Source organism: Sander lucioperca, chromosome 12, assembly GCF_008315115.2.
Source record: "Sander lucioperca isolate FBNREF2018 chromosome 12, SLUC_FBN_1.2, whole genome shotgun sequence".
Taxonomy (NCBI): Eukaryota; Metazoa; Chordata; class Actinopteri; order Perciformes; family Percidae; genus Sander; species Sander lucioperca.
In genome coordinates this window covers 11,788,288-11,814,123 of record NC_050184.1, presented here as the reverse complement: position 1 = coordinate 11,814,123, position 25,836 = coordinate 11,788,288, and the positions used below count along the sequence as shown (strand labels likewise).

The following is a 25,836-nucleotide window of genomic DNA, read 5'->3' as shown; positions in this document are numbered from 1 at the left end:
ATTCTTGACAGTAAAGTATAATTTGCTCTATCGTTTCTTCTTGCCCATAGTGATCACATCTTCCTGTGTTATGTTTACCTATTTAAACAGTGTGCTGTTTGATCCAGTGTGTCCAAACCATAGATATAAAACATTTTTTTTATGTCTATGGTCCAAACCTTAGCGATGCTATTGTCTCTTCTCTCCTGCTCCTTCCTGCACATCTCATTTCTCCCACTTTCCTTTGATTCTGTAAAACTGTATTGCTGAATATGTACAGCCCAAGTAACTCTTTCATCCAACCTTAATCCTAAAAATTTTAAGTGTTTCTCACTCCCCAATTCTTGATTATACAATTTTTCTTCACTTCATTACCAATTATTTTCCTTGTGAAGAACATTATCTTTGTCTTATCAACTGGAAATCTGAATCCCCATTTATATGCCACTCTATTTTGGCTATTTTCATAATCGCCTCCTGCAGTTTCTTTACAATGAAATCCACATTTCTTCCCCTCTTCCAAATTGCCCCATCATCTGCAAAAAGCGAACACCACAAGCAATTCCCTATGTTCTTAAAAACATCATCTAAAATGATAAAGGGCTTACTATGCTACCTTGAGGTGTTCCATTTTCAAAAAAAAATTTTCTTCTGAATAGCTCTTTCCTGTTCTGACCTGTGTTGATGGTCTTTGGTGTTTTTTGCCCCCAACGTCTAGTCCCAGGCAGCGCGGCAATGTTTATGTTTAGGGTTAAGGTTAGGGTTGGCTGCCTGGAAGGCACCGTTGGAGGCAAAAAATGCCATTGAGCTGTATTGATCTTCCTATATAAAGTCCTTAACCCACTTATATACTCAACCTTTGATCCCTAATTTTATGATGTCTGATTATTAGCCCTTCTTCCCACATATTAAATGCATTCTCTACATTAAAAAATACAGCCATTACACTCTTTCTGTTTATCTGTGCTTTTCTAATTTCATGCTCTATAAACATAAAGCTGGGTCCATAGTATTTCTTTCTCTCCTAAAGCCACTCTGATATTCGTATATCCTTTATTTTCTATATGATATATCAACCATTAATTTACCATTTTCTCCATTATTTTGCAGATGTTGGATGTCAAAGCAATTGATCTATAATTCCCTGGGTTTGTGCATTTCTTTCCTGGTTTGCTTATTGGCACTACCACTGCCTCCCTCCAACTTTGTGGCAAGTTCCCATCCTCCCACACTTTGTTATATAGATCTAATAAAATATCTTTGGACGATTCACTGAGATGGCTTAGCATTACATAACAAATCTGAGCCTTGCCTGGTGCTGACATTTTGGTTTTCTTGAGAGAGCGGTTCAGTTCTACCTTTGTAAATGGCTTGTTTTGATCATTAGTTTCTTTATCTTGCTGTAATAGCTTTTTATTTTCTGCTATTGTATTTTTCCTTTCTCTTTTCCCTTCTTCACTAATATTGTCCAGACAAATGAACTTTGGCAAAAAATGTTACCAACATCTCTGCTTTCTCCTCATCTCTTACTGCTGTTGTTTCTCCATCCTTTAAGACTGGATATCCATACTCTCTTTAAACCCCCATCATGTTTTGTATCATTCTCCAGATTTTACCAACTTCAGTCTCCCTTCCCACACAATTACATGCATATTTTTTTTTAACTCTCCTTACATTTGCTTGCATTCTTTTATATTCAATAAGGTTCTGAAAACTATGATTCCTTTTTAGCATTTTAAAAGTTTAATTTCTATACTTAATTACTTTATCACATTCCTCTGTCCACCAGGGTACAATCTTCTTTTTGTGCTTGCCTCCCTTCTTCTACATAGCTGGGTTTGCAGCTTCTAGAATAGATTTACAAACAGACATATTTAAGTTATCAACACCATCATTAATATCAACTTTTTTCCATTTCATTATCACTAATATTCCTAAATGTCCTCCAATCAGCACTACTGAAAGACTAATTCTGTAACCCTCCTGTCATATTCTTCTAAACTCAAACCTACTTCAGTTACTAGAGGATAGTGATCACTTCCTTTAGTTGTTCCTCTAACTGCCTCCCGCCAACAAACCCCTGCCAATGAATCGGACACTTATGTAAGATCAATAGCGAACTTCGTTCCTGTTCTGACATTAATTCTTGTACCACTTCCATCATTTAGGCACACTAGATTTTTAATCTCCATTAACTTTTCAATTATTATTCCATTGTCATCATTATCATTACCCCATAACGTGCTATGGGCAACATATCACTTTCCCTCCTAAATGTACAGTGAGTTTATCCAATAACTCTATTGAAAGTTTTTTTTAATGGATTGTAAAAGTTAACCATTATAATATTTGTTTTCATTATTAATATGTATTTTGCCTCATACTTGCTTGACTTAATTCTTTTTCTCTAGCACCCAGAATCAAGTCACCACAATCCTCATATTCCCTCATAGGCCTTAAGCCTACTTGGGCCTACTTGATTTCGCCCTGTTCCTCTACCACCCAGAGTCCTTTCACCCAAATCCCAAAGGCCTATCCTCACCCTTTTCCTCTAACAACCGGATTCCTTGCATGGAATACCTTGTGATGCGATGTAGATTTGGCTATTTGAAGAAAAAATAAGGTACGTTATTTGAACCTGTTGCACCCAAAAATAGCCTATCTCTGGCTATGGACATTGTAAATGTTTATGTATCTTTGAAGGACAGCACAACCTATAAAGTCAGATGTTTTTCTAGCCAGCAAAATCTTTACCACTACTTATCACCAATTACTTTATTTCATTACATTTTAATCTATTGTGTTTTAATTAGAATAGTTTTTAGAGAAAAACATTCAATTTGTTTCCTTATGCAACAAGTTTGTTTTGCAGCAGAACCATGACCCTAAATAATAATAATAATAATAATAATAATAATAATAATGAAGCTGCAAGCGACAATGAAGAAGAGGTTTGCTGTAAAATATCAAAAAGTCCCCTTTGCAGTCTAGTCATGGTTTTACATCATGTTGAAGCCTCTAGGTGTCCTATAGAAGAACACCTGCTTCCTTGAAGAAAAACAAAGCACTGACATAAAAGGCATGATAATTAGAAAGGCATAAAATAAGCAATAGGCATTTTAAGCACTGTTACTTGGATCAAAGTGTGCACTGATTTAAGGCTTCATGAAAACCACAGGGCTATTAGCAGAAATGTGCAAAACATTGTTGGTAAAAAATTCAAACATATTTAACGGTTCAGCTATTTCACTGTAAATCTCTAACGTTGTGCCTTAACCAGCATAAACAGCTGGCATATTACTGTACTTTTACTATTATTATTACATCACTTATTTATTCCTTTTATTATTATGGGTAAAATGATATGCCTGTGTGCATGTGTGAGTGGAGGGGGTGGGCAGGCGGAGGGTTTGTGTCTATATGTGTTTATATATGTTTATAATGGGTATTAACTGTCCTGCTATGAATGCTTTCTGTTTTGCTTTGCTTTTTTTATTTTATTTTATTTTGTTTTGTTTGTTTGTTTGTTTTGTGTTTGTTTGTACGCTAAGGCGGCTTTTATTTAGAAAAGGCAGCCGTGTCAAACTAGAAATACTTGCTCGTTGCTTAGGGCAAAGCTTCTCTATAATTAGAATGAAAATAACAAAATAATAAGTACAATACAACAGTATTTTTTTATATTAACTACTTTTAATTTTGTTTAGTTTTTGGTTCATGTCCCTGGTTCACTCCAGCAGAGGAGGAGGGAAGGAGGCCAGGCTGTAGGCTTTTTGGCCCGCGCCAGGGATCCACAGTTATAGAGAATTCAGAATCAGAATCAGAATCAGAAAGGGCTTAATTACCAAGTACGTTGCACATACGAGGAATTTGTCATGGTGTTGTTGGAGCATGTCACACATTCAAATATAAGGATGAAAAGAATATAAACAATATAAGTATAAACATATACACACAGAATGTATTAATAACGATAAATAAATTTAAATAAATAGTAAAATAAGTTAAACAGTAGTAAAAAGGAACGCTACAGCAGAGTAGGTACAGTGGCATGAGGAGCCAGAGGAGTAGTTTGGAGAGAGTCAGGTTGGATTCCGAGCCTTGTTTAGAAGGCTAGTGGCGGAGGGGAAAAAACTGTTTATGTGGCGTGAGGTTTTGGTCCTGATGGACCTCATCCTCCTGCCAGAGGGGAGTGGCTCAAAGAGCTTGTGTCCGGGGTGGGAGGGGTCAGCCACAATCTTTCCAGCACGCTTCAGAGTCCTGGTGGCGTATAGGTCCTGGAGCGGCGGCAGATTGCAGCCAATCACCTTCTCAGCTGATGAGAGCTGATGTTCAGCTCCCACTTGAGGTCCTGGGAGATGGTAGTTCCCAGGAAGCGGAAAGACTCCACAGTGTTAATTGTGGAGCCACAGAGGGTGATGGGGGCAGGTGGGGCTGTGTTCTTTCTGAAGTCCACAACCATCTCCACTGTCTTTAGAGCATTGAGCTCTAGGTTGTTTTGGTTGCACCAGGTCACCAGGTGGTCAGCCTCCCACCTGTAGGCGGACTCGTCTCCATCAGAGATGAGTCCGATGAGGGAGGTGTTGTCCGCAAACTTCAGAAGCTTGACGGACTGGTGACTGGAGGTGCAGCTGTTGGTGTACAGGGAGAAGAGCAGAGGAGAAAGAACGCAGCCCTGGGGGGATCCAGTGCTGATGGTCTGTGAGTCGGAAACGTGTTTCCCCAGCTTCACATGCTGCTTCCTGTCAGACAGGAAGTCAGTGATCCACCTGCAGGTGGAGTCAGGCACACCAAGCTGGGAGAGCTTCTCCTGAAGCAGAGCCGAGATGATGGTGTTGAAAGCAGAGCTGAAGTCCACAAACAGGATCCTGGCGTAGGTTCCTGCGGAGTCCAGGTGCCGGAGGATGTAGTGGAGGGCCAAATTGACTGCATCATCTACAGACCTATTGGCTCTGTAGGCAAACTGCAGGGGGTCCAGGAGGGGGTCGGTGATGGCTTTGAGGTGTGAAAGCACAAGGCGCTCAAGGGACTTCATAACCACAGAGGTCAGGGCGACGGGTCTGAAGTCATTAAGTCCTGTGGTCCTTTGTTTCTTGGGGACAGGGATTATGGTTGAGGTCTTGAAGCAGGCTGGCACGTGACATGTCTCCAGTGAGGTGTTCAGTTTGGATGGAAGGGTTAAAATTATACACAGGCATTTTATTTCCATAATAAGTGTTGTAGTACAACCAGTAGGAGACCAGTTATATGTGTATATTGAGTGTAAATCCTTCAATTGTTCAAAACATACACTAACGTTACACTGTATAACTATTTGAATATTTTTTGCCAATCAATATTCCCCCAAATTATGCATAGCCTATACCCTTATTTTACAAAAGTAAGTGTTGTAGTACAACTAACAGGAGACCAGTTATGTGTGAAGCAATGACACTACATTAATATTGAAGCTATTAAATATTTTGTTGTATCTCTCTTCGTTGTTGCATTTTGTAGACGGTCCCTGCGCACTCGTCTCACAGCCGGAGACCAAGGTTATTTTCCAGTTCGGTGGACGACTCGTTTGGATGAAAATGAGGTTGTAGCTTGTCGTCTCCCTTACTACGGTAGGAAATAGGCGTCGTTTGTGTTTTAATAACGTTCCCTGGTGAGTTATTGATCCCAGAAGTTCGAATCTGTGAATATCTTTTTTTAACTTTACCGAACCGAGGAGCAGCAGGATGGTCTAGGCTTTTTTGCATAATATAATTCTTTTACACCGTATGGTAACCTGTATACATACATGTGTAACTGAACGGGTTTTGCAGGCGACGTGTAGTTCAGACTATCACTAACGTTTAACGTAAAGTCATACGAAGAGTTGTAGAAAAAGGAACGTCATTTGTTGCCAACTCCTCTAAATTACAACCAGGCGTAGTCTTAACTTGTACGCTTGTACCCCAGGGGCTACGTCTTCTGTTGCCAGGGGGTAACGTTACGTGGTGGAAATATTGTGGAGCAGCTCAACTAATTTGAAAAAATAAATAAAGTGATTTGATTAAAAGAATATATCAGCTGTAGGCCTAACACCTGAGTACTATGTTGTAGTTAGGTAAACTATAGTTGAAAACTAGTTAGCAAGCGAGGACAGACGTTTAAACAGTATCTCTAAAAGTAATGATAAAACCGTAGAAATAATGATCTTAAGGTATTATAAGTGGCTTAAATGGTTAGCTAAAAGCAGGTCTTCAGATTAGACACTGCAAATAATTAGTCAAATGAATACATGGTTGAAACATTAGCAATCTATATATAGGCTATACAGTTAAACAAGTATAAAAAATATTCACTATTATGAATAGTGTTATACATTTGGAACATACATCGTGAATCGATGAAGGGGTTGAGTTCATGTGACCGGTCTGTGGGGGGTCTTATACAAAAAAGGTGGAAAACCACTACTCTACAGTTTAACTTTTGCTCAATTTGATGTAAACATCTACCTGACCCATATGTAACTGTCATATATTAACTAGTCAGTTCAGATCTTTATTGTCCCTTAAGGGGAAATTGTATTCGCAGTAGAGGGCAAAACCACCAACACAACATACAAGAGGACATTAGACATTTATCTCAACAGTTACAGAAAACAACCAAATAAAAAAAAAGTGTATATGCTCTTTAAAAGTATCAAACTAGTTGAATGGAAGCCACGATAAAGTGCTGCTGAGCACTGCAGTCAAGGTGCAGGTAGTCTGTCTGCTTCAGCTGTAAAGCAGTATCCTCAGGTATTATCTTTTTAACGCCTCAAACACTTTGGTCTTCTTTGCAGGTTGTGAAATTGTGCAAGCCATGCCTTTTTTGGAATTCATAGCTGGGAGCATTTCTGGTAAGAAAAACTGTATTTTATTTTTGACATAACAGAAAGTTGATTAAATACAGTATTTGTATGTGGAGAAATAACATTTCCTTGTTGGTTATTGTAGGTGCAGTTGGACTGGCAGTTGGTCATCCATTAGACACTGTGAAGGTTGCATGACACTGAAATCTATAAACATGACCAAATGCATAAAACTAGGCTAGTTTTTCTTCTGACACCTCTTGTTTAATTTGTAGGTGCGCCTGCAGGCCCAGTCTGTTTACAAAGGGATATTTCACTGTATGGCTAAAACATACTCTAATGAAGGGGTAGGTGTTATGTCCTCTTAAATTGTTTTACCAAGTAGCACTGCATAAATAGCCTCCAAGACAGAAAATATTGATGCATGCTTATTTATCTATTTATTATGCCTTTATTACACCAGCTCCATGGATTCTTCAAGGGCATGGCATTTCCGGTGCTGACCACGGGCATCACCAACTCTGTTGTCTTTGGCTCTTACAGTAATGCCTTAGATTACCTCACTCAGTCTCAGCGCAGTGACCGCAATCAAGGCAAACCGGCTTCTGCTGCACATGTCTTCACTGCCGGCTGCTTCTCAGGCCTGGTGCAGGTAAGAACACCTGACATATACAGTACTGGCTAGTTTGATCCAAAGCACCTTTGCAGGACCGTAACTGCAGATATTACTGGCATGATGATTGTGAGGGTTTCACAGGACCACTATGAAACTGACCATTCTCAGGGTGTGAAGACTCTCAATTCACATAGGTAATAGCACATGTTTATAGTTTCTTGTAGCGCATGTGTTTTCCACCTACTCTAAGGAGAATTCAGATATTGTGTAAAAAGAAAACAAGATGAATGTTAAGTGCTATTGGCCCCTAGAGGTTGCAAAGTTCATGTGCATCCCTCAAAAAAGTAGTCAGAACTGGGTTAAGATTAAGAATGTGACCTGAGCCAGGCGCCTGAGAAGAGGCCAAAGGTTCATGAAAATCAACCATGTACATTTAGATATTTCCTATATTTAGATATTTCCTGTGTTCAGGTAAGAATTTATAAAAGTAATTGTGTGCACATCCCACCTGGCAGGTGCAGGATAGGGCTTTGACACCGAACTTCGATATTCGAATATAATTCGAATATTAAAAAAAATATTGATATTTGAACGAATATTAGGCAGCCCTTAATATTCGAATTTACTTTAAGAACATACTTTAAGAGCAACCTTTGGGAAATCTGGCCATTACTCTTTCAGCTAACCATGTCATGGACCAGAGAATTAATTCTGACCTGATGGTGGTGGCCATGGGCTCATCAAAATCTTTAGGAAACAACCATCCTCTGTAGATCATGAATATGTCAAATGTCATGACAATCAGTATTTAGTTCACACAGTATTTTATCTAACCACCAGGAGGCCTACTGGTGGTTAAATAGGGGGCCTTCTAGTGGTGTAACCAACAGGACAGCTCTAAGTACAGGTGTGAATGCACGCAGGACGCATTGAAGACGCATTGAGATCTGATCACTCAGACCACATTCGGAGGGGGTTCAGGCCACATATGGCCACATTCTTATAGCAATGTGTACGTGTATGTGTCCTGGGCCACATTAAGGACCGCCTACTAAACTGTGAGCGGAACTACATACTCATTGAAGTATTTCTGATGTCACAGAAACCACTTAGAATGCAGTGTGCCCCCTAGGTTGAATTAGTTTTGCGGATGGGTCGGGGGAGTCCGGCACAGTGCTCACTTCACATAAAACGCTACATTACATAATTTCCAGCAAATTTCATCAACAGCAAAACGGCATCACCGGTCTATATTCTCTGGTCCAGCTCGCCTATAGAAACAAAAACACCTGGATGGAACTTGATATTTATTCCGGTTAGCAAACACTTAATGTTTGAGATATATCAGGCAGTACTTGTTAGTTAGAAGTAGTAGATTAGTTTTAGTCTTTGCTGGTTTTAGTCTTTTTATGGGATTTGTTGTCATTAAAAAAAATCTAGAATATCACCAGGGATATCCGTTATTGTGATGTGTTTTGCTTCTTTATGTCATAAAACTTATAAAATACGGACTAAAACATAATCATAACCATTAGGCATAATTTTGGTGGACTAACCCATTAACTTGATCTGCTTTCAGGTGTTTATTACTGCCCCCGTTGACCTGGTGAAGGTGCGTCTGCAGGGTCAAACAACTGCTGACCGATACCGTGGACCCATTCATTGTGTTGCTGTCATCTTGAAGAAGGAGGGACCCAGGGGTCTGTTCAGAGGAGGGCTGGCCCTAGCCCTGAGGGACATACCCTGCTATGGACTCTACTTTTTACCTTATGAGGTCACTCGAAAGGCTCTGACCGAGAGCGGCAAAGAGCCAGGTCAGTTTCAGAGGGAATAGTGCAACATTACCGACCCTCAATAATTAAGTAACTAGGGTATTGTGTGAAATATGGAAGGTCATTTCTGTCAGGAAAAATAATGGATAAAATGTTAGAAATAAAAAAAAAAAAAAAAAAAAAAAAAAAATACTAATGGTGAATCAAAATGATGACATGGTGAGCCAAACTTTTAACTTTCTTAGTCAAAATTATGAGATACTACAAGAAAATTATGATAATATATCAAGAGATAATTAAATTTTGACTTAGCATCTTATGATTGTTAGCAAAAACTCAGGAGCAGCTTAACTCGATACATGAAGAAGGTTTGGGAGACTTTGATGACTTACACAGAAGCATTTAATGAAATCTCGAATGAGGAGATTTAGGCACAATGTAGTGCTGTGTAGTGTCATCCAAACTCTGAGGATCTGTGTATTTCCATGAGACATTTATCTCCTGCTGAAGCTGTCAAGTTTGGGTTATGAAACGATATTAATGGCGTCATAACATAGGCGCCACAAACACAAATGCTCACCCAAATCAATGTAAGTCCTTTGGGGAATAGGCTATTTGCGGGTGTATGTGTTTGTCAGTAACCTGTGTGTGTGGGGCTCTTCAGCCTGTTTCCGTTGGCCTTCAAAGGAAACGGCCCTTCGACTCCCTCAACTTGTAGCGACAGACATACATTTATACTTGAACACCGGACAGGTTTAGTGATGGAGTATGGCTGAATAGAACTTCTCTGCTTCTAACCTCTGACCTGGGAGTGATCTGACCTTACATCATATTAAAAAGTCTTATGCGTTTGATTTAGTATTGCATACGTTTGACTTATCTCATAATTTACCAGTTTTGTCCTTTTTTTTCTTTTCCTTGTGGAAGTAGGCTTCTACATGAAAGATACCAAACTGAATTAAAAAAACTAAACATATGTAACATTGGTGAGTCCAGCTTTGAGAATGTTGGGTTTTAGTTTTGATTTTAATCTACAGTCATTTTCCAGTACAGGCACGACTTGAAAGATTTACATTATTCAGTTAACTTTTCTGTTGTCAGGTACGCTTGCAATATTGATGGCAGGTGGCGTGGCGGGTGTGGTGACCTGGGCCTTTGCCACGCCCATGGACGTGGTGAAAGCCCGACTCCAGATGTCAGGGGCCGGCGGCCGGGAGTACAGAGGGGTCCTCCACTGCATGAGAGCGAGCTTCAGAGAGGAGGGAGTGAGGGTCTTTTTCAAAGGTCTTCTACTGAACAGCCTGAGAGCCTTCCCTGTCAACGCCGTCACCTTCCTCAGCTACGAGAGTCTGATGAGGATTTTCTGCCCACCGATGAGATGACCTCACTCTTGACGTCAATTAGATACACTCCTTGCCATGCAAATTGAAAGATCTACCTGTGGTGTGGACATTTTAATATACATACACAATTTGACTGTAGGTCAGATATTCTCAGGGTTACTTAAAACTTGCCTTACTGGGTGACTCCACTATGATAGTTGGCAAGCTATTCCACATTGTTATGCCTCTAAACATTACAGACCTGCACACCGCATCTGAACACACTTCAGCTGAACATAATTGATCAAATTCAGCTCCAGCTGATTTTCTTGTGACCTGAAATTAAGCTGTTCATGTTTACTGAATATCAAATCCATTGTTGTCCAAAATGTGAATGTAAACATTATAACTTTGTTGCGGACAGAGCCATGTTTTTCACTATAGGTTTTTTTATTTCAAAGCATTTTATTCCTCTCAACTGGACACAAACCGTGAAGGAATTGCTAATAAATAAACAATACAAATAATGGAGGTGATTTTATTATTGGTGACTGTTCCATGGAGTCCATCTAGTAACCCCACCCCCCTAGAAATTTGGTTTAAAGGCCACAAATGAATAAACTGTGTATAAGAATAGGTGGAACATTACTATGCGTGGCTTTCGGCATTCAGAGTCTCCAAATGTTAATGTTCTGCTACTTCTGTTGACTCTGTACACATGGCACCTTTGGCATATCTGTCCGTCCTAGAAATGAGATCCCTCGTCTGTTGAGGTCGGAGCTGTGACCAGTTTTGTACTGCTGTTCAGCGGATGTCGTTTCCAGGGTTCATTCAGTCTGTCCTCCAGAGATTCCCCCTTGGAAGGTGTTGAATGGTTAGTGTTAAGTCCTGTCTCCTTGTGACTTAAAGACTCTGATGTTGTAGATGTTCTGACAGCCCAGCCACGTGTGGTCGCTGTTGAGTTGGCAGTATCCGTCCTTGTCTTGAGGTGGGATTGGATGGACCTTGAGTTAAAGCTGCTAGAATTGACATATTTAGATCAAATGACTGTTTTGTAAAAAAAAAAAAAAAAAAAAAAAGTCTTTCTGGCCCACAACTCTACGGTTTAGTCACTCTCTCACCACTCTCATCCGCATTGATTCCAGCCCCAGCAGTCAGATGTTTAAAAAAACATTATCTTTTTTAAGAATTGTTGATCAAAATTCTATTTCCAAGTTGAAAAATGAATGAAAAATACATTGTTTACATATGCAAAGAAAGGATAAATGTATAAAAGTAGGATATTTAAAAAACTAAACGAGTTATAATCAGGATACTAGTATATATATATATATATATATATATATATATATATATATATATATATATATATATATATATATATATATATATATATATATATATATATATCAGCAATGCAACATGAGATCACTGTCAATACTGGCTGACCACTCAAAATACAAAATGCGCTTATACAATGTGCCGAAGACAAAATACTTTATTTTCTGCACAGTGTCCACCAAACATTACATCCTCATTAAAGAGTCACATTAATGAATATTTTTACATCTTTGATTTGCACGTTCCCAAACAAACAGTTCATAACTGCTCTCTCCTACATCAACACTTCCCACCTCAGCCACCTCATGTTTGGACTTACCTCTTGGAGCAGCATTCCAATGACTAAATATGGAAGAGAAGTGTAAAAACATATATTCTTAGGGTATCAATATCAAATCTAAGCCCACACCTGGTTTTTATAAGCACTTCAAGAAACAAATTCTCAATAACAGGAAATAACCGTATAGAATGAACAGGTTTATAATGTTAATTAAAAAGTCAGACAACCCTTCTGGTAAAATTCAAAACTTAGTATAAGCCCAACAGGTCAGAACAGGAGAAAAAAAAACGCTGCAAATGTAGAGCAATATTAAAATGCTCAAACCGATGGTTTGTCAGACGACAATGATTAACACAGATTTGTCCTATCAGATAACAGATGGACTTTGTTAGTCACTGACCTCAGAAAAATTAGGAGAGAAGCCTGGACGCACACACTAGTAGAGTAGGAGACTCGGGGCAGTATGATTAAAGCATTATTGTCAGAATAAGATTCATATGTATGTTAAATTAGCCATTTTCGGCTAGATGTCAACATGGGAAAGTCACTTACTGAATGTGAATTTCACAGCTCGTATCATGAAGTTATCATGAACAGCTGATGTGATGCTGATGTGTTTAAAAGTAGCAACAACCACAGTATGGCTCACAGAAGTAGGTTTTTACATTGAATCCTACTTGTATGAAGTAACTGGGGTTTGATGCATGTGGCAAACTTACAAGTTGGGTTTTATTTTATTAGTCATTCAGACAGCTTGTGAACAAGACGTTTTTCCACATACTGTAAAAACAGGAACAAAGTGAGTGCATTTGTACGTAATGTCCCCCTCACAAGAAAACTGAGTTGACGCTTGAACCAGGAAGATGGTTTGTAAACGGTTATGGATGTTTACAACAGACAGGTTGTGTATGAATTTTACAGTTTGCCTTCTAATGTGACTAACTTGTCACTTGTTTAAAACCTGTTTGATCGCCTGACCGTTGGACATAACCGATAGAGCCGACGGGCCGAGCTACAAAAATAAAACTCATGTTGTAATAAATCATTTTTCTTTAAGATTATGAATCTGTGATCTACAGCAGCTCATCGATCCATTCATTCTCTAAGGCTCTTTTCCTGTTGATGGTCCCCGGGGCTGCTATCCCAGCATGCACTGAGGGAGAGTCCGTTTACAAAAAAAAAAAACATTGAACGTTAAAAAAATGCTAGAACATAAACCCCTACATACACTCGCAACAGTTCATGATGGAGGATGAGCATTCTTAGAATGCAGTATGTGGCTTTCAAATGTTCCACACATTGTTTAAAAAAATTGTCAAAAATTGGTAAATCTATGCTTTGGCTGGACAACCCTACAAAAGGCCTCCCATCTCAGGCACCAGTGCCCTATTCACATCTTATATTAAGATGCAATCAAGATCAATTTGACATTGTATGTTACACCATCACAGAATTAAAATCTTACAGCTTTGATGCTTTACACATATTTACAATAACATACAATCAGCAGCCGCTGTACCACAGATGAAAGATAAACCAGCACACTCTGGAATGCAAATGTAAGACAAAGAGCTAACAGAAGTCAATTCCTTCAAAAGCTGAAGGACACCCTGAGCTTCCCCTTTTACTGACTGACATTAAACAAAGAAAAGGATCAAGGATGATTAGATACACGTACGTAATCAGGTAAGGGACAAATAAATACTGTCTAAGCTGCTCCACAGGACTAGTGATGGTTTTGTCAAACAGACACTGACCTGCACCAAGCCAGTCACCAAGATTTACCTTAACCTCTAGGACATGACAATGACACTAAATGGATCCTGGGAAAACAAAACAAACTGGAATGTGTCCAGGCATACTGTCTGGACAGCTACAGATAAGCAAAAAGAATTTTGTTAAGACCTTGATTTCAGGCAGCATTTTAGTCTAAAGTGTCGAGTCCTCAGTGCGACTGAGAGGCTTGGACATTCTGGTCCTGCAGAAGAGGTTTGTGGTCCTGCTCATGAGCCATGGCCTGTAAGGTTGCCCTCTGGAACTGCCTGGCCTTGTTGTACAAGAAGACCCCGATGAACACGAGGACGGTGCCGATGGCGCTGAGGATAGTGATCTGGTTACTGAACACGATGATGCTCAGCCAAACTAACAGGGCGTGTTTGACAGTACTGGCAACACTGAGGAAGAGATGAAGGTTTTTACTCTTGGCATTAACATCAAATTAATTCAGTGTAGGCTAATACTAACTGAGCATGATTTACATGTCACAACATACATCAGCATTGTTGTTGACCAGCTACGCCCTTTCATGGCAACACGCTCTGCTTTTTTTCAGCAGGTCAATGTGTCAAGTCATAATGCACTTATCATTTACAGGTGCTAACAATAAATAAAAATTGATGCCGCAGAACGAGAGACATAAGGCTTGTTTGAGATGTGCCAGGCCTGCGCATTGATCACCGGAAATCGCCGCACAATGCATGCCGGTTAGATTTGTGTCTGACTTAGTCTATATCCACGACGTTCGACTTACGGGATTGCTCTTGTTCTGTCGGAAATTCTCTGGATGTCACTCTTTTCGGCCGGATGGGAGACTATGTCTGACTTGACCCTGATTTGCTCTGATGTCACGCACACATGGGGAACAATAACCTCAAGAGATCGAGGCGGCTGCAGTTTTAAGAGCCAGGCGCCGCAGTTGCTCTCCACCGACTTCAAGACCCAGGGTTGTCTCAACACTATGACATTTTATAAAAACCTTTAATTTTTTTTTAATTGATATTTGTCTGATTTGAAGGTTTAGTTTGTTAACAAAATACATTTTGTGTGGCTGATGGTGACGTTTAGTAGTCATAAACACATTCAGATTACAGATCAGCTACAGTCTGTTGTATATTAACATCAGAAACAGATTGCCTTTACAGCTTTCATAATCAAAACAATTGGGAAGAGGGCTACAGCAGGTCTGGTAAGCTTGGTAAGCAGTAATAAACCTTACCAGGAACTATGTTCTGTACTGGAAAAAGGAAAAGGGATCATATTCAGGCAGGCGTACCCAATAAAGTGGCCAACAGTGTATATAATTATCTTCAACATCAGCTTCATTAGAAAACCAAAACCTGCAGCTGGTATAAGCCAAGTAAGGAATGGTGACACAAGTAACCAGACATGATAACATGTTGTCAATGGTTTTAGTAAATATTAAGAGCCATGTTATAAATGGGTTTTGTGCCTGTCTCTTACCTGAAGGTAACAGGGGAAATCCGTCCCATGAGAGCATAGGCAGTGACGCTCTGCAGGTGGAACAGGACACCGTCGAAAAGTAGCAACAGGACAATGTCTTGACTGAAGATGAAGCTTCGCCCACTCATCCCGATTACTGGGATGTCCTGGATACATGGAGACGGAGCACGACAACCATCAACATCCCCACACCACCTCCACCTTCAGTCCTGTACTTTGTAATTTATAAACTCATCATGTAATAAAGATTCCTTCCCGTTTCTTATGGGAATATTGCTACTGTATTGCCTAACAGCTGATTGAAATTGGCAGTGTCATATTGCTTCTTATTTAAGAGAATTAATGCCACAAATGACTACAGACTTTAGTTGTGAAACACAATGTAAATAAATAAATACACGCCTAACTGTAATAATAATTCAGTGCAACAATAATTGTAACAATGATGTGTTGACCTACCAGGAGGAACACCCAGGCAGGTATAAGCATGATGACTGCTGCTGCGCTGGTATAGAACTGCAGTTCTAGAGGGCTGAAATAAGTCACAGTTTTTAGAATAAGTGTTTGATTGCATCAAATACTGTAATTTCACTCAGCGGTTTCAGAGTCTTTTACCTGAATTTGTATGTGTCTCCACTTAGCAGTTTTTTGGAGAATACGTTCTGCAAACTGAGATCAGAGATAAAGGGTTATTAAATAAAGCATCACACTGCCGTGGGATATCTGTGTTAAGTGCTGCAGTACCAGTCCATGATGTTGGTGGAGAGAGCGGCAGTGAAGCCGAGCATGTTGAAGCTAATCTCCGTGGCTGTGCAGAGGCCCAGACCGGCCATGACAGGCAACAGGGACAGGTTCACCCACAGTCCTGCAGATTGAAATGAGTCACCACACTTAACCACACAAAACCATTTGACCTGGTTTCCCTGTGGCAGTCCTTCTGGTAGCAACACATTCCTGCATAATGCCAACAAAGTGACCGATGGGAGAGTTGTGAAATGAAATGTTTTACTCAGCACCAGAGGTGTCAAGTAACAAAGTACAAATACTTCATTTCCTTACTTAAATAGAAATTTGGGGTATCTATACTGCCCTACAAAACAAAAAGGCAGTAACTGCATTTTTGGTCAAAAATGAGTTATTATCATTTTCATGACATTCAAGGCATCCTTTGTTATGTGCCAAAACATCTTATCTCAAATGTGTGTCGTTTTGGAGAAAAATGGTAGTCGTTTGTACAGTAACTGCAAAAAGCCCTAGTGAAACAAAGCAAGAATACAGTAACTGCAAAATAGGGGTAAAATATCAAATTAAATATGAGGATTGATATGTACAAAGAATAAGCTAATATAAAGTAACAAAAACAGCCACATGTCCAATAATCTAACTACAACTACATAGCTGGATGACAGGATAACTTGATAACAGCTTAGCAATGTGAGACTTTAAGCAGCCGTTTCAGCACCAGAACAGCTTCCGGGTGGAAAATATTGACCTAAAATGGTCAAATTAGTATTGGTTTTGGTATATCCATGTTCAGGAAAACAAATGGTTCCAATTATTTCAAATACAGTGTATCTAACACACCCAGAGCCCAAGTTGTGGCAAAATAGTTTTTGAAGAATCTGTAGTTACTGCCTTTTTCCTTGGTATGGTGCCACGTTTTTGGTAAGTAATACAAAGCAAGAATACAGTAACTGCAAAATAGGGGTAAAATATCAAATTAAATATGAGGATTGATATGTACAAAGAATAAGCTAATATAAAGTAACAAAAACAGCCACATGTCCAATAATCTACCTACAACTACTTAGCTGGATGACAGGATAACTTTAAAGTCATTTTTCTCAGTTCTGCACTCTGCGTAGTTACTGCCTTTTTGCTTTGTAGGGCAGTATACTTTACTGGAGTAATGATTTTACAGCAGACTTTTTACTTCTACTCCTTACATTTTCACGCAATTATCTGTACTTTCTACTCTCCTTACATTATTTTTACATACATTTAAAAATAGCCTCGTTACTCCGATTTCAGTATGGCTTGTTTTCATTCCGGATTGTCATCGTTCACAAAAACACCAAAAAAACCTATCCAGATAAATCGCACCATCCGGATGGAGTGAATTTGATTGGGGTTGGATGAGAAGTATAAACATATACCATTCTGACACCCTATTGGTTTGTACGCGATCCATCGCACCTGCACATGACACAAATCACGTCACACTCCAGCGAGGAAATAGCAGACGTTTGTAGCCTAGTACGAAGATGTCTGTGGCAGAGACTCAAGAGAACTCGAGCGAAATGGCCCAACCAAGCACCAGCGAGGAGGTTGGTAGCCATGAAGACCAGCCAACCCTTCTACATCCCTGGCCGTACCTGGAAGAATTTTTCGAAATGGTTGGATGCAAAAACAACTCCTTTCGAATGCGCTGCAAACTCTGCGCACCCAAGTACCACGAATTGTTTCCAAAACTTGCCGTCTAATTTGAAAAAGCATATTGATATTATTTTTTTTCCCCTTACATTACTTTTACTTGTATACTTTAAGTAGTTTTGAAACCAGTACTTTTACACTTTTACTTGAGTAAAAAGCTTGAGTTAATACTTCAACAGAAGTCTTTTTAAACCCTAGTATCTATACTTCTACCTGAGGAATGAATGTGAATAATTTTGACACCTCTGCTCAGCACAGCGATGAGATTTGCTGTTTATATGTCATCAAAAGCATCCATCTTTTGATCTAATTTCTAACGATTTCATGTGACAATTAGAATTGATTGATTGAGTGATTGATTGATTGATTAATTGATTGATTGATTGATTTGTCCCCTAAAGCGCTGCTATTCTGACATTTTACACCCCAACCCCTCATACAGACATACATCAGTGTGTCCTCTACCTGTGTACTCTCCGAGGATCAGCCTGGACATGATGACAGTGAAGATGGGTGCTGAGCTCTTCACTGTCTCTGCAAAAGACACTGCCACATTCTTCAGGCTCACCAAGCCCAGAACCACTGTGCTGAACCTGGAGACAAAGGTGATGGCAATACTGGACTTTTAGAAAAAAAAGAGATTGCATTAGTTCATTTGTCATTGTATTATCAAGTCTGCTCTTCTTTCTTAGAAGCAACTAGTTAGTCTCCAACTGGTGATTTACAAATTTACCAAAAAAAAAAAAAGAGAGGGGACCCACCTCATGAGCCCAACAAACAGCATGATCATGATGAAGTTGGGGGGGTACTCGGTTCTGGACTTGTGCTGGTACAGGCAACAGGGCACAAACATTTTTAGGAAGCCGATGACGGTGGTGGAGAGCATCTGAACTGCACCTGGGCAGCATATGGAAGACAACAAGTTAGTGCTACAGCCACAAACACCTGCAGCATGAATGTCAAATAAACTTCTTCAACTCCTTGAGCTGCAACTTGTAACCTACTATTTACTATAGCTAGACTCTATCTAACAATCTACAGCAGCACAGGTCATGCTGTAGGTTTTGCATGTTTTAGTCACAGCGATTGGTTTCCATTAATATCTTTCATCACAGTTAATTTATCATCAAATGCAATTTAATTTATATTATAATATATTATTTATATAATGACAATATGTTTTTGGAAAAGTAAATGTTAGAGTAAAAACAAGGATCATTTCAACTTGCATTAAAGATGCACAATTGCTGTGTATTGTTGTTTATGCTATGTATGTACTGTTATTTATGGTGTGTTGTCTTAAATGCCAGTGCCAAAGACACATTTCCATTTTAAGCCAATCTAATGGACAATAACGTTTTCTGTATCTGTATCCACACATATTTGGCATCTGGCAAGCAGTCCTGGACATTGAAGTATCCCTCAATGCACCAGCAGAGTTTTTTCCTATACTGTAATTTAATTTAAAACAATTCATGGTTGCTACCTATCTGAAGACTGTGGCATGTTTCTGCAAGTTGTTTTTCTTGCCTGGAAAGCAGGAAGTCAATCTTAAGACTGGTGGAATGCTATATAAATGCTCAGCAGTAAAACTAAATACATATGCAATATATAAAAGGTTAAAACCTGCAAAACCAAGTATACTATTCCTTTTATTTACCAAGCATGCTGGGCTCCCCCTCTAGCAGTGACAGGATGTACTTGTTGAGGAACAGGGTGCAGAAGCTGAAGAAGTACCAAAGGCCCAGGTAGGTCAGGGAGCGCCAGTTCCATACCCCTGACTCTGCCTCTATCACAGTAGTCTCTGTGACTGTGATCTTTAGCACCTGCTCCCCTGGCAGGCTCTCGCTGCGGGCCAGCACCACTCGCTCCTGGTGGCTGCGGAATGGTGACAAGAGGCGCCACAGCGGGTGCCTAGCAGTCTGCCTGCCGCCTGGCATCACTCCTGCTGCCTGAGGGCATCCAGGGGCCCCACAGGTGGGTGATAAGAGGGAGGTGAGGGGTTGATGAGAGTTGTGACAGTTAGTCCATCTTCTTTTTGGTCCAGCAGTCAATCTATCTCTCAGTCTTGTAGTAAATGCTGGGAATGCTTTAAGTCCTGGCGTCCCCTGTCATCTGCTGCAGAAGCTGGAAAGTATTCTGTCAGGTGAGAGACAAAAGGTGAACAGAGGGGAGGACATTATCCTCTTTGCAATGCACTGGTAAAGATTACATTTTTTGTATCATACTGTGTCACATACACATTTAGTGAATGACCATCCCCTTGTTACATATAGTGTATTTTGTCTCATGATGGTCTGATCTTTTACATACAATCACATAGCCTAATGGATATTCTTCATCACTCCATATTACTTCACATTCGTACTGTATTCACTATACTTAACCTATTTGTTGTGTTATGTTACATACTATCTACTGTATTAACTACATATTTATTTAATACTTTACTGATGCTGCAAACACCTAGGTTTAAACACTTTTTCGTATTCTTAATTCACATAAACACCGCTACAACATCAGCTGAGCTCCTAATATGACAGGAAGCAGTCGTTTGAGCCCACAAACTGAGCATGATGCTGAAAAACGACTGAGGGTAACAGGTGAAACAAACATGTTTTTCACAAAAATATGTGCTTTTTGGTAGCCTATAAAGTTAACGTTATTACACTGAGTTTAGAGTGGTTCAACCGGATCAGTATCTTTAAAACACCCTGATCTTTGTTCTCAATAAGAAGACATAAAACAATGTAACACTGCCGGACAGACGGTATTTAAGTTTAGTGTAGCTAGTTAACGTTAGCTAGCTAGAACAAAAAGGTGTCAGGATTAAATGCAAATTCAAGATATAAATAATTCTTACCTCTTTGAATCTGGATGCTACAACTTGGACTGAAAAATTCTGTAAAGCGAGTTTTATAAAAAAAGAGGAAGTTGCAGATTGACGTTAGCTAGCCGCTGTTTTTTGCGGTAACATGAGATGCAAAGCTGTGGAAGTTACAAAGCCAGTCGTGCTGACCGACATATCCACAATATTAGGGAGTGTTAAATGAGACTACACCCAAAAACCCACCTATCTGGAGTTACTCGTATCTGTGGACCTCGACGAGACGTAGCTAACAACAATCAAGCGCAGTGCCAAGCTAACCTGAAAAACAACACAATCAAAAACCTTCAAAATAAAACCGCTATTCCCGAATATATTTTATCGCTAGCTAATAAATTGGCCATATTGGTTAAATTTAAGCGGGGTTTTTAACTCATTTTATCGTAATTGTTGCTTTGAATATGTTTAGATATGTATTTTTGATCATAGGTCATAGGTCATTTGACAGAATAATAATATATGCTTTTATTTTACATGATACAATCGCGTTTCCGGTAAGACTACTTGACGCAGCTGCCACGAAACAAAGATCTCAAATGATGTCTTCAAAATAACCGTGGGTCAATGTGTTTGTGGTAATTAAAATATGCCGTTTTTATTTGATTTGGATTAAAAAAAACACAGTTGATGGGAAATGAGCATTATCTATTCAATTTGTGGGTTAATTTCCTTAACTAATAACTTATTTTATCGCTGAGATTATTTAACCAGATGTAACAGTACAGTGAACAACTCCAATGGCTCCTAGACCTGAAATCTCGTTAAACTTGGCCCTATTGGTATTGATATTTTTATTTTCAATTTAGTAAAATTATATTGATACAATTTGTACTGCTGATATTTAATATAACGATTTTTTTAATACAATTTTAATGCTTTTATTATATTTTGTTATACCAATATTAAAGGCATACTATGCAGTTTCCGTTTTTTGTCAAACAGCTACCCCTAGAGTCGTTGTGGAGTACTTGTATTTAACGTTACTGTCGTAAATACCATTCTGCACTTAATTACAGCCTGATCCCCTCCCCCCTGGTCTTATTATCAGCAATTGATGAATCAACAACTTTGTAAATTAGATTAGATTAGAGTAGATTCAGCTTTATTGTCATTGTGCAGAGTACAAGTACAAAGACAACTAAATGCAGTTTGCGTCTAACCAGAAGTGCAAAAAAAGCAGAAAAGTGCAATGTGATACAAAGTATAGGTAGGTGGTGGTAAAAACTGACATACAACAAGCAAGCGCAACAACATACAACATAGAACGCAAGCAAGTTTACTTGACATGTTGATAACATGTCGGGAGTACAGTCTTCTGCAATTATGTGAACACCGTCGGGGTGGGCCCGCTGCTGTTCGTTTATGGTGTCCAGCAGGAGCAAGAGGGCGCCGTGTTTACATTGGTGTCGGGTGGAATATACACAGCCGTAACGATCACTACTGTAGAAAAAAAGGCCGGTGTTACACCGAAATCTGTGACCCATCGAGATCGGTGTCCCCCTACCTCAACCTGAACCAAACCCCTGTCCCTAACCTTAACTACGGAAGGGGGCGCTACACTTTTAACAGGAGGGACACAGATCACGACGGGTCACAGATTTCGGTGCAACACCGGCATCTTACAGATATGTACTCGAGGTCAGGGGAACAGTGTTTATCTATAATTCTCCCATTATTAAACTGTGCGCTTACAAAGATATATAACAGCTACAAGTGTATGCACTATACAGGATTTACCCTATTATACTTTATCGACAGGAATTGATAGGTAAAACTGCAAACAGCCACCCACAAATATACAGTATGGTGCTAAAACAGTCTCATAAGTATTTGCAACTTGTAAAACACAATTCACAAATGAATACAGAGTGATTTCGTAAATCTGTGTTGTATCTGTGCCTCTAATTTGTGACTTGTGAAACACAATGCAGAAATGAATGCAGAGCGATTTGTATCCGCAAATGCGTATCTGTGTCCGTGCATCTAATTTGTAACTCCTATTTCATCATTTGTAAATGAACTTAGTATTTTTCAATGTGAATATATTTGTAAATCTCCTTCTATATGTGTGGGTACTTTTGAGACACTTTTTCCGCGCCGTTGTTGTCACATAACAATTTGTGTCTCAAGTGACGATCCCAGCACTCTCCAGTAGATGGTGGTAATGCAACACTTATGGATGCCAACCGCTGTTAAACTACATGAAGAAGCCTTGTCAAATGGTTCAGAGACGGTTGGCAGAAACTACTTGACATTTCTCCGGGTAAGTTGACTTTGTCGTCAAATAAATTACATTTATGTTTTCATCATCACTGTTGCAGTGCATTACAACATTTATTAATTTAACATTTATGTTGTCATAGCGGCAGTGAGTTTGCTATATTTTGGAGCGTGCTAACGTTCACCCTCTTGTACAGGTTGAACAGCGATGCTAGCGAGCTATTGAATATATTTGGTATCATATGAAACTAGACGATCTAAGGAATCCATTGATACCAACCATGTCATGCTTGTCCATAAAAGGGATATATAAAATAAGGTTCCAAATATAAGCCAATTTCAAAGGAGTCTCTCTCTCACCTCAAGATATCAGAATAAAAATGGATTGATCATGTTTTACACTATAGCTGTTGCCATAACTACATATTTCAGATGGTGTTGCAAGTTAAACTATAAAGAATACAAATTTAACATTTGTTCGACATATTGTAACCATGTTTATTAGTACAGTAATTGCCATGTACCGGGTTAAATACATGCTTCTCCTGTAAGACAAAACGTATGTGCATTTGTACACCCCGATAAAAAATGATAGTTTAATCACTGAATCTGCCATGTTTTACAGATCTGACTGATGTTTGACGAGGTTTACCTGGACCCACAAGACTCTCCTCACAGTATGAAGGTATTGTGGGACAGGTGTGATACTTCTGCCAAGAAGACAACACAGCAGCATCAGAAAAGATTCAGTATCCACAGGATGACTTCTGTGACCTGAGAGCCTACATTACCAGCTGACACATCTTCAGTAGAAAAGAAACCCTTTAGACTGGTGGAGGACATGACGTCTGCTACTCTGTGCATTATGTATACACACTTTATATTTCCATTTCATTGAATATGAATAAACTGCTTTATTTCTAAGCAGGGTTTGGTCATTTTTAAGTTTAGTAGTAATGCTCCTTTAGTGTTATATAACATGTTTTTTTTCAGAAAGACTGTAATTGCACTGTTTATACAGCTGATATGTCTGATTAAATGCATGTAGAAGGGTATTGCATGTAGAAGTCCATTTAACATCCTGACTATGAAAATGTAATCCTTTACGACAGGTAATAGTGACCGTAAGCAACACAAAACATTTGTTTAACAGTTAAACTTTATTGTTTTGACAGATTGTCATCTGTCAAAACAATGAAAGGGTATTACATCTAATCTGCATCTTGAAAAACATTTCACAGCATAAATATGACAATAACGGACGAATAAAAACAGTCCTCGCAGTAGCTGTTGATACTTTAGTTACTGAGCAGTTGAGAAGTATGACACTTGTCAAGCAACAACTTCCTCATGATGGTTTCTCATACTGTGAGGAGAGTCTGGTGGGTCCAAGTACACCTCATCAGTGGTCAGTCAGATTTGTAAAACACGACAGATTCAGTGTTAGATTAAACTAGGCTGTCATTTTTTATCACGGTGTACAACTGCACATACATTTAGTCTTAAATAAAGGAGCAGGATGTATTTAACCCGGTACATGGCAATTACTGTACTAATAAACATGGTTACAATATGTCGAGCAAATGTTAAATTTGTATTCTTTATAGTTTAACTTGCAACACCATCTGAAATATGTAGTTATGGCAACAGCTACAGTGTATAATAACATAACAATATAACAATAACAACATAAAGCAAATTGTAAATGCACTGCAACAATGATGATGAAAACATAAATGTAATTTATTTGACGACAAAGTCCTAATAATATCAACTTACTCGGAGGAATGTCAAGTAGTTTCTGCCAACCGTCTCTGAACCATTTGACAAGGCTTCTTCATGTAGTTTAACAGCGGTTGGCATCCATAAGTGTTGCATTACCACCATCTACTGGAGAGTGCTGGGATCGTCACTTGAGACACAAATTGTTATGTGACAACAACGGCGCGGAAAAAGTGTCTCAAAAGTACCCACACATATAGAAGGAGATTTACAAATATATTCACATTGAAAAATACTAAGTTCATTTACAAATGATGAAATAGGAGTTACAAATTAGATGCACGGACACAGATACGCATTTGCGGATACAAATCACTCTGCATTCATTTGTGAATTGTGTTTGCGGATACAAATCGCTCTGCATTCATTTCTGCATTGTGTTTCACAAGTCACAAATTAGAGGCACAGATACAACACAGATTTATGAAATCACTCTGTATTCATTTGTGAATTGTGTTTTACAAGTTGCAAATACTTATGAGACTGTTTTAGCACCATACTGTATATTTGTGGGTGGCTGTTTGCAGTTTTACCTATCAATTCCTGTCGATAAAGTACAATAGGGTAAATCCTGTATAGTGCATACACTTGTAGCTGTTATATATCTAGATAGGTCAAACTGCAAACAGCCACCCACAAATAGTCTATAAACAAAGCATCAGGCTGTCTTTGAGATTTCACATGAACAACGGTTAAAGTTACTCAGGCTACCGAAGAATACTATAATTCCTCTGTTCAATTAGGCCTAAGCGACGCACCCCAAGCTTCCATCCTTAACCGTTTTGCCAGCAGCGTGTTAGCATTTGAACAAAGTGCTGTATGTCCACAGTGTGTGCAGACTGTATAGTTACAGTATTGTCTGAGGCCTTTTGGAGGAGCAACACTTAGGTTTTAGTTTGTGATCTCCCTGCAGGGGAAACGGTCTCTAACATGTTTTGTTTGAGCTTCAACTTCACTCTGCAAACAAAAGTGTATTGGGAGTTGTACCTGGAATTGCCTCCAGCCTGAAAATAAACAACAAGTACTTTGCTATTAAAATGTAAAGTCAAAAACATGCAGCTGTTATTTGCATCTATTCTTTTTTTTATTATGTTTTGGGCATTTTAGGCCTTCATTTGGATAGGACAGCTTAGACTTGAAAGGGAGT

General features: G+C 39.1%; 2 protein-coding genes and 1 long non-coding RNA gene across 5 annotated transcripts; 2 read left to right on the top strand and 1 right to left on the bottom strand.

The window, feature by feature from the left end:
• The first annotated feature begins 5,433 nt into the window (after window positions 1-5,433).
• On the top strand, window positions 5,434-11,038 carry LOC116041062 (solute carrier family 25 member 45). 3 transcript variants are annotated; one of them, XM_031286900.2, is made up of 7 exons: window positions 5,434-5,582; window positions 6,788-6,844; window positions 6,942-6,985; window positions 7,072-7,143; window positions 7,260-7,448; window positions 8,992-9,226; window positions 10,286-11,038. In XM_031286900.2, the coding sequence occupies exons 2-7, from the start codon at window positions 6,808-6,810 to the stop codon at window positions 10,564-10,566; spliced, it is 858 nt and encodes a 285-aa protein (XP_031142760.1). In that variant the 5' UTR covers window positions 5,434-5,582; window positions 6,788-6,807; the 3' UTR covers window positions 10,567-11,038. The 3 variants fall into 3 exon arrangements, with proteins under 3 accessions (XP_031142760.1, XP_031142759.1, XP_031142758.1); XM_031286899.2 differs by having other exon boundaries at window positions 5,470-5,623; XM_031286898.2 differs by having other exon boundaries at window positions 5,470-5,705.
• Window positions 11,039-11,986: 948 nt separating this feature from the next.
• On the bottom strand, window positions 11,987-20,945 carry LOC116040919 (solute carrier family 35 member E2A). Its single transcript, XM_031286656.2, has 9 exons — window positions 20,664-20,945; window positions 19,461-19,939; window positions 18,562-18,697; window positions 18,266-18,393; window positions 16,112-16,232; window positions 15,983-16,036; window positions 15,827-15,899; window positions 15,368-15,513; window positions 11,987-14,301 (listed from the first exon to the last, which is right to left on the bottom strand). The coding sequence occupies exons 2-9, from the start codon at window positions 19,738-19,740 to the stop codon at window positions 14,073-14,075; spliced, it is 1,167 nt and encodes a 388-aa protein (XP_031142516.1). The 5' UTR covers window positions 19,741-19,939; window positions 20,664-20,945; the 3' UTR covers window positions 11,987-14,072.
• Window positions 20,946-22,807: 1,862 nt separating this feature from the next.
• Window positions 22,808-23,831, top strand: LOC116040920. Its single transcript, XR_004102787.2, has 2 exons — window positions 22,808-22,950; window positions 23,533-23,831. It is a non-coding gene; the product is annotated as an uncharacterized LOC116040920 (long non-coding RNA).
• The last annotated feature ends 2,005 nt before the right edge of the window (window positions 23,832-25,836 follow it).